Source organism: Synchiropus splendidus, chromosome 5, assembly GCF_027744825.2.
Source record: "Synchiropus splendidus isolate RoL2022-P1 chromosome 5, RoL_Sspl_1.0, whole genome shotgun sequence".
NCBI classification, from domain to species: Eukaryota; Metazoa; Chordata; class Actinopteri; order Syngnathiformes; family Callionymidae; genus Synchiropus; species Synchiropus splendidus.
This window is the reverse complement of record NC_071338.1, coordinates 16,929,348-16,943,512: the sequence shown is the minus strand read 5'-3', so window position 1 is coordinate 16,943,512 and position 14,165 is coordinate 16,929,348. Positions and strand designations below refer to the sequence as shown.

General features: G+C 42.1%; 1 protein-coding gene across 1 annotated transcript; it reads left to right on the top strand.

Annotated features, from left to right (window-relative positions):
• Positions 1-1,792: 1,792 nt before the first annotated feature.
• Positions 1,793-13,874, top strand: tmem276b (transmembrane protein 276b). Its single transcript, XM_053865549.1, has 4 exons — positions 1,793-2,397; positions 6,962-7,075; positions 8,352-8,489; positions 10,216-13,874. The coding sequence occupies exons 1-4, from the start codon at positions 2,001-2,003 to the stop codon at positions 10,461-10,463; spliced, it is 897 nt and encodes a 298-aa protein (XP_053721524.1). The 5' UTR covers positions 1,793-2,000; the 3' UTR covers positions 10,464-13,874.
• Positions 13,875-14,165: the final 291 nt, after the last annotated feature.

The window sequence follows — 14,165 nt, the reverse complement described above, 5'->3', positions numbered from 1 at the left end:
ACAAATATATCACAAAATAGATGATTATATTGGAAACAAAAGGTATGCATTGAGAGTATGGATCATTTCAGACATTGTCATTGTGACACTGTAGATTGGAGGAAGTAAATGTTAGTAAATAATTTTAAAAAGTGAAATTGACTTGACAGATTCACCATGACAGTGTCATATTGCGCTGGATGAGCAGAATTGATCTTTTAACATGAGGAGATTGTTGTGAACATTAGCCGCTTCAACCTCGTGTCAACTGATGACCCTGAAATTTTAAGTGGCTTCATTCATTTTCTGCCACTTGAGGTCTTGTTTTGGGGGCTTGAGTGTAGAGTGAGGGACACATGCAGACATCACTCTTCCATATATAACTACATACAAATAAGGGTCATCGTTTACCTCATGTTTTTTATATTTATTATTGTTATTATTATTATTGGCAGCTAAGCAGAGTGACCAGGAGACAAGTAGAGAGAGCATTTAAACTCTGCACATAAGGGAATCAGAATCGCAATGGATGTCAACTTAGAACCATCAGTGAGACTGAAGCACAGACCAGTTCAGTTATTTTATTAAAATGTATGACCATCTGTTTTATATGCTATTTTTGCATGTCGGAATCAATGACTATCTAAACCTTCTTATTCTCTTGGGCTGTGTTACATGCTGCCACTCATAAACTCTTCAATCATCAATGAAATCATCAAGAAAAAGAACATTCAGAAATAAAATATTTATTTATCTTTTTGTTTATTTAACTATTATTTTTATATCTACCTTTTTAATGAGGAGTGATGATTGTCTTGCAGTTTTATATGGAATGCCTGGAGGACCAGCATTCAGAAATAAATGTGGAGATGTTCAAATACAAATAAGTACGTCAATTTTTTTATTTTTTATTTCCACGTTTTCTTCTTCTTTATGTGAGCAAAAAAACAGATGTATCCCAACAGTAAAACATTTTGAAGCTGCGTGCAACTAAAAGGAAAATGTTACCGCGATAAAGCCGGCGTTTTCTTTAAAGGAGGTAAAGCCTCCTGGAAATGATGCTGGCGCTGGAGAGTGTGCACAGGTCAGCTGTTGCAAGCATTTACCAAGTGGGAAACCAAAGTGTGACAAGCCTTGTGTATATGACTGGATGGATAAATGTTACCCTCCTAAGGAGGGATCTTTGTTGCGAGAAACTTTTCATGGCCTCATGACGTGGTGGCCGTGTTTTTGCTAGTCATGGTGGAATCATATCGGAGCTTCTCACTTTGTCAAGGGACTCTGTGACCCAGAGGCATTTGTGACACCCGAATGGTTGATGCTTGACCCCAATTTTTTACATCTTTTTTGTTTGTTTGTTTCTGTGAAGACATTTAACTGCCACGGCTTATGTCATCCAACATGGAGGTTTTCATTCTGCAACACCATGGATCTTTTGCATCCTGGGTACTGACCACTGCAGTGTTCAACAACCACAGGATGGTTCAAGGTAGATCGTTGCCATGTCTTATTGTTCATCCAGGTGCGACCTGTTTCAGTTCCAAAACTAACGCTTCTCACTCATATCAAGGTCAGAGGTGATTGTCGTCAAACTATGTTACTGTTGGGTCAATTTTTTCGGCAGTTACAAAAGTGTGACTCCGAGAACTTCCTTGCTTGTTGAACTCCATCAAGCCCACTGTGACAACAAGCTCCTGACATTCTGGAGCCTTGACTTCCAGCACACTGGAGGAGAGAGACCGCCACTACACCAGCGCTCTCCATCCTCGCCCCCCTCCCTCCTCCTCCTCCTCCTCCCCCTCCTCCTCCTCCTCCGGTACCATAACAGATGGTGGAACAACAGTGGATCCACCGGCCACCACAACAACACCGAGCGTCATCCCGTGCGGACATCGCCGGCCTCGCGGAGCCATGATCCCGGTGTCCGGGTTGTGAGTGCGATTTCGCGCGGTGCCCCCTCTCGGCGCCAGCACCACGGAGGAAGCTACCTGACTGCTCGGGCTCTCCATCGCGGGGGGAAGATGGCCGCGATGAAAATATTAACCAGCGCGGGTCTGTGCTTGGCGCTCTGCTCGCTGGCTCTCCTCGCCATGGCCATCTGCACCGACTACTGGTACGAGACCGACGCCAGGAGACACCGGGACAGATGCAAGAACCACGCCAACAAGAGGAACGACCCGGGCTACATCTACATCTCCAACCACAACCTGCCCCTCCAGATGCCTCCGAGGAGCGCGGACAGAGGGAGAGGCGGCCCAGATGCGGCCGCTCTCATCCGGGGCAAGCGGCACTTTGTTTCCGCGGCGTCCGGGATGGAGTCTCACTGCAGCCGCCAGTTCAACTCCACCATCTCCGGCCTGTGGAGGAAGTGTCACCGCGAGGGCTTCGACCTGGAGACGGAAGACCTCATTTACAAAGGTAAACACGGGCAGCAGGCTGAGACCACCATGCAAAACACAGGCCCAACCTCTGCCATGAGGATCAAGACAATCGCTCAAATGAACAGATGCAGAAAGGTGGTTGGAAAACACAAACCACCGACTGTGTACTCAAACCATAGACCAGTAAACACAACTGAAAATCTGAATTTGTCACTTAACTTTGGATTGAATTCATGTCTTTAGTCCCACAGTGGGGAAATTTCAACATTTCACGACTGGCTAGTCATTCACAACTAGTTTAGTAAGATTTGAAATTACAGGATGAAGTCTGAGTCACTGACAGTTGCCTGAGCTCCTGGTGCTCTTCATTGTGATCCAGTCTGAACTCAGTCTTCTGTGTTCTCACATCACTGAGAGTGCTGTGTTTTCATATTGCAAGCTTCCAAATGAGTCTTTTCACAGCTGGCAGGTGACTGCAAAGGCTTATCACCAGCTATTGAACTGGAGACTTTCTCTACCTGTTGTCCTGGGAGGGCCAGGTGCTGCCTGCATGTTTGAACCTGAAGATCCTAAACTTGTTTATGTTCCGGGCAAAACCTGATCACTGCCGCAATCTCTCCAACAGGGGATATTCAACGTGTGTTCTCTTGTGCGAGCTTCCTCTTGGAACTCTGGTTTCCTCCTGCTGACTAAAGACATTGAGTTGTATACATGCCTTGTGACTGACAGGTGAAATCTTCATGTTGTCACTTTGACAATGTGTTTTCATGGGTGTTTGTCGTTCATCTTTGGGGATTTGACAAGGCGCAGCAACCACTGGTGTTCTGGTCAGTGTCACTAAGGTTGTATGTATATAAATATATATATATATATAGTATATGGTACGGCGGTTCTCGACCGTTCCAGACGGCCGTTCGAGAAGCGAATTGTTTGAAATCTGAATCGATTTTTCCCATTACAATGAATGGTAAAAGAAATCATGCGTTCCAAGCCTTCAAAGAGGCTTTTGTAGGAGTGAATGTAGAGTGTCTGCTGCAGGTGGCTGTTCCTCTATGTGTGTGGCTGCTGCATGTGGGAGGGGTTGCTGAGTGAGTGACGTCTCTCCAGAAGTGAAGAGGTGCCCGGTGCGTGTCCAGCTCTGAATGTGCGCTTCTGTGCAGTTTGGCTGTGACAAAGTCATAAACCAAGTAACGCTCTGTCCCAGACTCGCCTCATCCCTGTCCCAGCTCCAGCCCACAACAGGACATCAAACCCTGGAGTGTGCGCTCCAGCCTCGGAGGTGTGGAGAGCGAGCACCTCCCCTGTGACACTCTACCACGGTCCAGTGTGGAGACAGGAAAGGTTTTACACCTCAATATGAAGAAAAAACAGTCAGTAAATGTAGGTAACGGGACACATCTGCATACAGAGGCTGCGTTATACACAATAACAAAGCGCGTGGGTCAGCGGGTCGGTCCGCGCACATTGTGTTTTTTCCGGCATTTTCAGGGGCAAATCAGAAGCAAAAAAAATTTTTGTTTGAACTCCGATTTGTTCGAAGTCCGGGACGTTCGAAAACCGAGGTATCACTGTATACTGTTTATATATAGCAAATTGCAGTGGCACCGGGTTTAGTTACAAGCAACGTTATATTTAGCATGCCAACGCGTCACATTAATAAAACAAATCATAGGTATCTATTAACACTGGTTACAAAAGTCTTTTATGCCTAGGGTCGTCTGATCACATACTTCCATGCGTTTGTGTTGGTATTGCTACTCACCAGTGCATCAGGGGCAGCAGTCCAGAGCCAAAAGTTTAAGACAACAAACTCCAAACATGGCAGTATTTGGAGTATTGCTAATGTACCGCTTGCACAAGAGAGGAAAACGGAGGCAGCTTTGTGGGAGGCGGTGACAACATCCGCACAGTCACACATGGCATGAACTGAGACTCATAGACAGTTGTGTTTGCTTCATCATGTCTTGCTCCCGCAGGATTGTCCACTCACGACTAACGTCAGCTGAAGCATAACTATGGCGTGAGGAAAGAATTCCAAACAAAACGATATACAATGGTCTGTTAGCCCTTTATCTGTCACTGTCTTACTTATTGTGATGGTGGACAGTTGAATGAATTGACATGACGCAATATTGACCAGTGTAAATCGCGAGCCTGACCTTGATGAAAGTAAGCTGGTTTCTGGCAATATATAGCAGAGTTGTCCCTGCAATTGTCCAGCAACAAGCCCCTGCATGGCCAGAAAATGACGTCTCTTGTAGAGAACCCTGTTGTGTTGGTAACCTGACAGACGGCTCTGCCAGTTTTATTTTGGGGTTAAATTCTAGCTGCATGGAACAGCGAGTGCTCTGTGGCTTCGTGGCAGCTAGTGAAGGATGTGGCGGAGATGTTGTGTTAATATTTCCAGTAAGATCAACGTCTGTTTCCGCTAATGTCACATCACATTTTTGGTTTTTGGAAGAATGCAGTCAAGGCGGGGATTAGTTTTTGCCAAGGCGACGGCGCTGCGCTGGATCCTGCATGTGTTGATCCCTAATGTGACAGCCACGTCAGAAAACTTATTTGGACTGCTCAAGCTTATATGAAACCCACATTGACTCAGAATGTCAGTACTTACTAATGTCATTATTGTGAGTTTCTTGCATTAAATGTTTACATTTACAACTAGAATTCTCCACCAGGCAGCTTCAGCTTTCCTTCAAAAAAAAACATTGGATCCAGACGATGATCTGGATCACTCCCAAAATTAAATCATTAGTTCCTTGTCCCACTTCACATATCTCCTGAAAATGTCATCCAAATCCACCCATAACATTCAGGTTATTTTGAACACAGACAAACCTGTAACGCTGTCGAAAACACAGCTTTCTTGGCAGAGGCAGCTGTGTCCATGAACCAAAGTTCGAAGTGACTCTCCACGCTGCTGTTTACTCTGTGTCACCGTGCCATACCGTCACGGTCTTTGAAAAATCATGTAGTCATCATGTCATGTTAACCTGAGCGAATTGATGTTAAACATTTATCTGTAAACACGACAAAGCCAGATTCAAATGTTGCAACCTAACAACTAACGTAACAAACTGTATGCCAACTGTTACATAAGTGCAAGTCGGATACACTTTATAAAATGGGTTTCTGATAGGAATCTCTTTGCTTCGTTGAAGATGAAAATAGCTGAAATTTGACTTCATTTGACCCTTTTCAAAAAAGCTATTGAGGGTTTTGGTGCACTTAAATCCAGCTAAAATGACGGGTTGATGAAAGCGGATATCCATGTCTTCAGTGACATCTTACATGCTTATTGAAAGCCATTGCTCTTAAGCTGAGGGTAGTTCTTTACTTTTTGTCATATTTAGGTTCTTGGCACATGTTTACCAAAAGCTGTGTTTTTTTCCTACATCGTCTTTTTGGTTTTAGGGAAGTGCTTTGGTTGCACTGCGCAGAAACTTGCAAATCAGTTTCTAAAAGTCGGAATTGTGATTTCATAATTACAAAATCGTGATATACTTTTACCATGTGACATTGCAGACCCTGGTATGGTCTGTACATTACCTCTGTATCATCTATGTATCCGTATTCACTAAAGCTATTTTGCAGTAAAATCAATTTATTGAAATCTGTGTCAGTACATTTCCCTCACAGTGTTTCTACAGGAATCCACCTTCTCCACTCTAATTGAAGTAAACATTCTTTTCTGGCAATTAAAAATGTCCAAGATCAAAGATTAGATGTGTTTACATGTGTTTGCAAATAATTCATTAGCGGTGTTATATCTGCCAAGGTTGTGATGTTGTGATGCAGTTTGCCGAATGCAACATTGCAGAACATCAAAGGTGCTATTCTATTTTTTTATATCTATTTTTTTCATATAAATGTTACGGTTCATTAGCATAATGAGATACAATATTGTATTTTTACCGCACAAGGGATGTTCTTTAGGGTGTGAACATATGCGTTTTTGGTGTCAATATGAGATGAGTTCTTGTTGCCATTTTCATATATACAAGTCGAAACATGAACATACAAAAACATACAAAACATCTGACTTGTGACAACTGGTCATAAGTCAGATTGGACGTAAGTCGAATGCCATTCAAAATAGGCAACGCGAGGGTTATAGGTACTACTGCAGTGGTAGATGGCTGTGTGAGAGTGAGATGCTGGGATACTGTGCTGCAGTAACTGTCGCACATGTTGCCGGGCTGCTACATGCTGCGGTGCCAGACATTGAATGGAAAAAAAAAGCATCTGCTGACCGTGGACGTAAGTACGGGTGGACATAAGACGAGCAGGTCGTAAGTCAGATGTTACTTGTAGTTTTAAATGTCTGTGCTGATTCTTTTGTGAATCCACCAACATTTAGTGCCAATGTAGTAATGTAAAAAAAAAATGAAATGAGGCTGTCTGCTTCTCACTGTAATTGTGCAAACCATTTCCACCTACCTCTTAAACGTGGGAAACAGAGATGCATTTCCTCTGTTTAAAGGCTTGATAAATCACATGCTGGTTGCTTTTTTTGTGCTAAATAATGCTGAATGTAAAGATGAAAGAGGTTAATGTGTGTTTTTTTCTGATTGATTTTTCCCGATCTTTTAATACAGGAATAATACAAAGATGTACTCCAATCAAGTATCACTACACGTCTTCAATACTGCCGCGAAACCTTCCTGTCAACATCACAAAGACCATTCGTCAGGACGAGTGGCACGCGCTCCGTAAGTTTGGAATGTTTTTGAAGTGACTCTCAGCTCAGTAATGGGAAAGGATGGCCATCTGCTGTGTAGTGTCGGAGCAGTCTGGCTGCAGTACTGGAGTGCCATGCTGGTAATGAACCTGAAGTGGATTCAATGAAGGAATCAAATGTCATGGTGGAGCCTGCGAGGTTGGATACGCCGGATCCGTAGTAATGACTGCAGGTGCTGGATGAAAGGTCATGCTGGATCTATTATTATGATCTGCAACACTTTCTGATGTCAGAGAATCGGAGAGCGGTGCAGAGAACCATGATTTAAACTCAAACACACAAGCCTGCTTGAAAGCTGCTTTACTGGCTCGATTTATGTGGAATATTTAAGACTTTTCAGGGACGCATGAAATGTAGAATTTGACTGTAAGTTCAATCTACATGGCCACCACCCAGCTCCCCCCCACACACAGAGGAAGTAATGTTCATAAGGTCCGTAGTGTGACTTGAGGAGGGGTGAGGTGGACTGGAAATGGAAACGGAGCTCGACCAGACTGCAGGGTCTGTTGTGTGACTAATGTCTCATGCGTCATCCATAAGGAAGTGCGAAGCTTGATGTGAATTGAAGAAAAGCAGGATTCTTTAGCGACAGTCATTACAAGGAGCATAGTTTAGTTCTGACAACAGCTGACCTGCATTAGTGCATCCCTGGAAGCATGTGTCCAAAATTCAGCACACCTCAGCATAATAGCTTTTTGGAGTTCACATATTGCTTCTGAATAAGTCGACACTGAACTGCACTCATGTTGATAAAAGAGTTTGGTGTGACGGGATTTCATTTGAGGTCCCCCCTGCACTGGTCCTTTGCCCACCAGTCTTGTCTTGCGAGGACAAAAAGATTTGTATCATATTTTTCTGATCACATTGTATATTTTTCATTTTTTTGATTGTGTTTTCTCCTGTTTACACAGACTATAATGCACACATTTCTTTTAATGTATTAGTTTTTAGTTGTCTAATAAAAAAAAAGAAATAAAATAAATAATAATAATAATATGTATTATTATTATTATTGGTCTTCAATCCTTTCACTTGAAAAATCACTACCTTTTCCTCATGATAATCTTTTTACTTATTTGTTTTGATCATATTGTCTTTTTTCCTGCCATAACACACCTATATATACATCTGTCTATAATTTATACATTTTATACATTTTGTTCATCATTGTCAAAATCATGACAATGATCCCGACAGATTTTTGTTTGCTCCTCGTGGAAACTCACTTGCCTCCCTCTCCACTCCAGATTTAAGAAGAATGACAGCAGGCTTTGTAGGAATGGCAGTTTCCATCATCCTCTTCGGGTGGATCATTGGAGTGTTGGGGTGCTGCCAGCAGCATGACCTCATGCAGTATGTAGCAGGACTACTCTTTCTCATGGGAGGTAGGACATATTTGCTGCACCTATCAAAATGTCCAGTCTAACCAAAGGCCACAGGGAAGCCGAACCTTTTTCCAAATACCACAGCAGGGTGATATCACTGATAATTTATTGTGAAAATAAAATAAAAAAGAATCTAAAATGATAGCTTTGCCTATTTCAGAGTGCTAAATCAACATTCTACAACTCTTGTATCCGTTCTTGGGAGCACACTGCTTCGATGCTTTTAAGAGTACTGGAACTGCAGTGCCAATAGGAACCTTGGCAGGTTACTTCTTTCTAGTTTTTGTAACATGAAAAATGTGCTGTCTCCTGTCAAGGTACATGTACACACACTGTCACACACACACTGTCTGGTGCAACCCTTTATCTCAACCCGACTTGACTAGCAGTGGAAAGTCAACTATCGCAGCAGTCATGAGATGCAGCTACTGCAGATCTGATATCAGTGCAATTGCATATTTGTTTTCAGGGTACTTTTTATTAACTAATGCAATGAAAATTGTCACGCTATGTAACCGCGCTACACAATTAAAACTAAGACACTGTAACGCCTCTGACATTCACTAGGATGCACTGATCCACATCTTTGGACTTCTGATCCGAGCCCGATACTTGTTTTTGGATATCTGCCCATACTGATATTCCTTCGATCCGATACCAGAGCTCAGTTTGCTGTTTTTTCACCATTATGGTTGATTGTGCATTAGTTAAAGTAGGCAACTAGAGGTCAATGGAAGAGCACAGAGGGAAGTCAGGAGACATAAAATCCTGACAACAGTGAAAAAAAATTCCTGAAAACAAATTTGCAACTCCGAAGGTTTCACATCGACATATGACATTTATTAAATCCAAGACATATGTAGAAAGTAAATTGATACAAGTCACTGCGTCACTTGACCAGCAAAACATCATATACTCACTGTTGGAGCATAAATAAATCCCATTTTCCGACTGACAAGTAATGTATGGCAGACGTCTGGAGTCCAGCGTCTGAGATATTTGACTAATTTTAAGACACACACTGCATTTGCACATTGAATGCTGCAACGCATCACTTCTCGCAGTCTCGCGCTCCCGTTATGTTTTGTCTGCAACATCACCGCTCCACTTTATTTACGTCTACTTTAACTGACTCGTAAATACCGCACATCCCAGTTTTTGCTCCGGGTGCATTCTGCTAAACGCTCTCATGCTAACTGGCCACAGGTTTTCAGCTGAAATCTCAGACCACTCCTCTGCAAACTCACTACAAACTGTGGAATGGACTACATAAGGCACGTCTCTCCTGCCTCCTGCAAATTGCTGAAAATCCAGTCCACAGTTTGCAGTGAACTCACAGAGCTTGGCTCGTGGATCGGTCTGTCCTCTCTGCAATTCCTGATCCGCCAAAAACGTTGGTATCGGAGCCTGATGCCGATACTGGATCGGTCCCAACATTCACCTGTAAAAACTGACAAAGCACAACAATAAAAATTTAACTATTGTGAAGCTAAAGTGATCTTTTTATAAGACTGAAGCAAAAGCATTGTGTCTTGCAACCCGGTCTTGTCAATAAGTGGCCCTGAAATGTTTTGCTAACAGGCTAATGACATAGCATCTGATTTCTTTTGTTTTGGAGGACAGTGCATTTAGCCAGGATCAAAATGAATCACCGAAACACACCTCCTTTACTCCCTTAAAACTTCAGAAGTGTGACTGCATTAACGGCATGTTCCTATCCTTGCAGGGACTTGCTGCATCATCGCCTTGTGCACATGTGTGGCGGGAATTAACTTTGAGTTGTCCCGCAACCCCCGAAACATGTACGGCCTCCCCGAGGACATTAGCCACGGCTACGGCTGGTCTATGTTTTGTGCCTGGGGGGGGCTGGGCCTCACCTTGCTGGCTGGCTTCCTGTGCACCTTGGCGCCGTCCTTGAGCACGCCGGCACGCACGACGACCCACAAGCCCAGGCACGAGAACGGTACCGTGTGACTTGACTGAGGCGCAGACCCACAGAGCGCACAATACACCAAGTCTTGGAACATTTATGATGCTAAACTCTGATACAGTTTTTCGTCTGTTCACCGTTCTTCACCCTCAAAATCACATTCAGTGTGTGACAGACACCTCAAGCCGTCGTGTGGAAACTCAAAGAATTAGATAACCAGTGACGGAGGCATGGCTCATGTGGCACAGAAAAAAGAGCAAAACAGACTCTGGTTTTTGAGTTGATGATTTAAATGTCTTAAAATGGTGCTCTCTTAAACTCATTTCCACGCACACTTACTGACCTACATGTGGTCCATTACTGTCATGGACATTTCCTTGGAAAGAAACAACCATGAGAAGAAAAAAAAAAAGCGTGCCAGAACTTTCTGACAACATTCCTTATCCAGTCAAGTGACATGTGCTGTGTTAATGTGTTAAAATAAGTCTCACTTACCGAGATGGAACTGCGTCAGTGGAGCAGTCAGGGTGGTAAAAGCAGGAGCCCAGATATGAGGCTTCTTCAAAGGTTCTTAATGTAAATGTAGGTCAGAGCATCTTTTGTGTGAAGTAGAAGTTAAATTAGAATTCTTGTTTTGTTTACAGGTAATGATGACGGTGTAGGTACCAAATCTGTCCAATCACCGAATGTGTCCTGCCTGCCGCCGGATGATGCAGATACATTAGTTATTTTCTAATGTTTTAATGAGCCAGGCAAAATCGAAATGAGGGATTTAATGGCACTTTCTATGACACGTATAACACGTAAAATACAATGTTTGTCATCTTTTTGCGTTGTATACAGTATGTCTGTATGTCTCTGCTGTCTGTGGATGTATCGGTCAATAGCTTTCATTTGATATTACACCAAAGAAAAACAGAATCAGGTCATCAGCATACAATCGTACACCTTCTGAATATGTTGGAATTCATTTGCCAGGGGAAAATGTCCATCCATGAAGGAGTTTTCACCTTTACCGAATCAGTCCTACCACTTCCACGTTGCCAAACTGCGTGTCGTGATTGGCTGACATGTACAGGGTATTGTTTGTTTTTGTTTTCTGAAGGTAATTTTATTCATTTTCCTGGGAAAACAATACCCAGTACATGTGCTGTTACACAGACCATGGAGAAGAACGAACAACCCAATATCAAACATCATATTTTGTGATAAAAATGTGGTAGAAAGTGCCATCCAATCCTTCATTTCAATTTTCTCGGGCTCATTAAAACATTAAGAAAAAAAAAACCTGTGGTATCTGCCGGATGTGACGTCATCATCCCTCGCCAAGTAGGACACATTCGGTAAGCAAGCAGATTTGCTACCTACAGTATTGGCAGCAGTTTCTCTTCGAGTAAAAGATGTCTCAAGTATGAAGTCATGTCATGGTATTCAGCAATATTAAGTATTTGCAGAGTTGTTGTTTACGCAAAACAGCATTTGCTTTTACAGTGTTTCATTAAAAATTTGTATTTTAGTGATGCCAACACAAGGCAGTGTGGCTTGAGAAAAAAAAAAATCAAATTCAATAAAAGAGAAAGCACAATATGCCGCAGAGTCGAGTAAACTATAGCAACATTTGATCAGAGCACATTTGAAAGTTTTTGATGAGAACTTGTGTGTCGTTATAATCAATTATATAATGTGCGATGGTGACGTTGGGAGACAGTTGTTTCAAGCTGTTTACAATAGTTGGAGTCATGTGATGCTTTTAACACAGTTTGATCTTATTTTTATAACAATTTAATTTTGTTAACATAACTGCAGTTCACACACTTTAGTTTGGTTTGGCCATCCAAGTCAAATAAAATTATTATTATTATTATTATTATTATTATTATTATTGTTGTTGTTGTGTGAACATTCACATACAGAGGTGCTCAGTTTTGCTCCTCAGAGGTTGTAGACGCTGGATATTCACCATCAGTGTGATCGAGGCTCGCACTGGGTTGTAGAACTACGGTGAAATTAGTTGGATGTTGGTGATTTAATCCAGCTCCAGTTGCATTTCCTTCTGTTGTGTCTTAGCAGACGCCGGCTTGATAGAAATGAAAGCAACTCCCAAAGTTGCTATTGCACATAAACTACATTGTGTATTTAATAAAATAATAAGTAGATACATATAAAATCAGATATATAACCAGAGCACAAAGGAAATAAAACAAAATGCAGTCGCATTTGCTTGACAAACTACAACTAGCACAGGTTGGGGAATGGTTTCATCGGATACAATAGCCAACAAAATAGTCATATAACATGTCTAGCAACACGTTTGTAGGGTTATGCACCAATCATTCATTCATAAATCAGATGTTTTTAATAGCTTGGATGGCAGCCTTCTGAGTCCCCACGTTGTTTTCTGTCTTGTCAAGAACAAGGAATAAGAACTCTTCACAGTATCTGCCAATCACAGAGGTGGGGGGTGATGCAAAAAACATCCATGGAATCTTCTGAAATTCACCATGTTTAGTCTCCGAGAGTGATTACTTTTGCACATTTAACTCTCATAAATGGCTGTTCAGATGCTTTCACAGTGGATGTAAGGTGGGTTTTGGTGGGTGTGTTTGACTTGCAGGGTACTGGTGATCGCCGTGGTTGTAATGGATTCGTAAACATCTATAACTATTGGATGGAGTTCATCTCATTAGTTTACTATTTTTGCCATTGTTTTCTTTTGTTGAGACACAAAAGGATTTCAAAATATGATCGTTTCTTGTCAACTGCAAAACACAAAAATGGTTGAAGTGGTTTTGGCCTTATTTACAACATATCCCTCCTAACTGTATTGTTTCTAGAGTGACCGCTCGCGCACGGTAAGGTTTGTGCTCATCCATGTTTGTTACACTCTGCAGGCGCTGATGTCCAAAACAAAAAGATTTTAATTCCCCCTCTCGGTTCTTCCTTTCTAAAGTTGCTCTCCCGAGTATTTGGCATTGCCCACAGATGTCACATGTTCTTACTATTGACAGTTTCATGAGTATTACTATGATTGTAAAGTATGTGGTGCTATGTCACGTGTCTTTAGGATGGAAGCACAAGCTGTGTAACTTCTGCACAAATTTTCACCACATTTCTGACTCGCAGGCAAAAAAAAAATTATTGGATTTGTATTTCAAAAACAATACAATGTATCTAAATCAAAATTGTGCTGTGTTCAGTTCAGGACATGGAAATTGATTTTTGTGCAATGAAAAAGTTTAGGAGCCACGCATTCAAGTGGCGCGATGTTTAGTAGCAAAGTGGTTCTTTTCTATAGTTTCTACGGATCCATTCCACTGCAGATGTTGATGTGGCAAAGACGTGACTGTCTTGCATGACTTCATTTCATATAGTTTCTTTTCATATTCAAACTGGTGTCCATTTTTTTTATTTGTTGATGAAATAAAATATGCTATTATTAATTTCCGTGTGTCGTTTAATTGGAGTACTGCAGGTTCCTCAGGTTTATCTAAGAGAGCAACTCCCTGCTGTCTCCTTATCACCTGCTTTCCCTTTGCAACTCTATACTGTTGTGGAAGATTCCTGTAGGAGAGAAGGCTTCGGATTGCGCATGCGCCGGAGTTGAGCGCGCAATGACAGCCGTGTCAAAAGGGGCACACCGCCATCTAGAGGCTGGAGTGGTGACACTGCTTCGAAGAATGATCATTCAAAAACATTTGTTTAATATGAAAATGATATGAAGGAAACAAAACATGACGCCTTTGAGG

Coding starts and splice junctions, on each gene's coding strand:
- tmem276b (XM_053865549.1), top strand. CDS start 2,001: ATGGCCGCGATGAAAATATTAACCAGCGCGGGTCTGTGCTTGGCGCTC. Junction 7,076..8,351: donor GGACGAGTGGCACGCGCTCC/GTAAGTTTGGAA, acceptor TCTCCACTCCAG/ATTTAAGAAGAATGACAGCA. Junction 8,490..10,215: donor ACTACTCTTTCTCATGGGAG/GTAGGACATATT, acceptor CTATCCTTGCAG/GGACTTGCTGCATCATCGCC.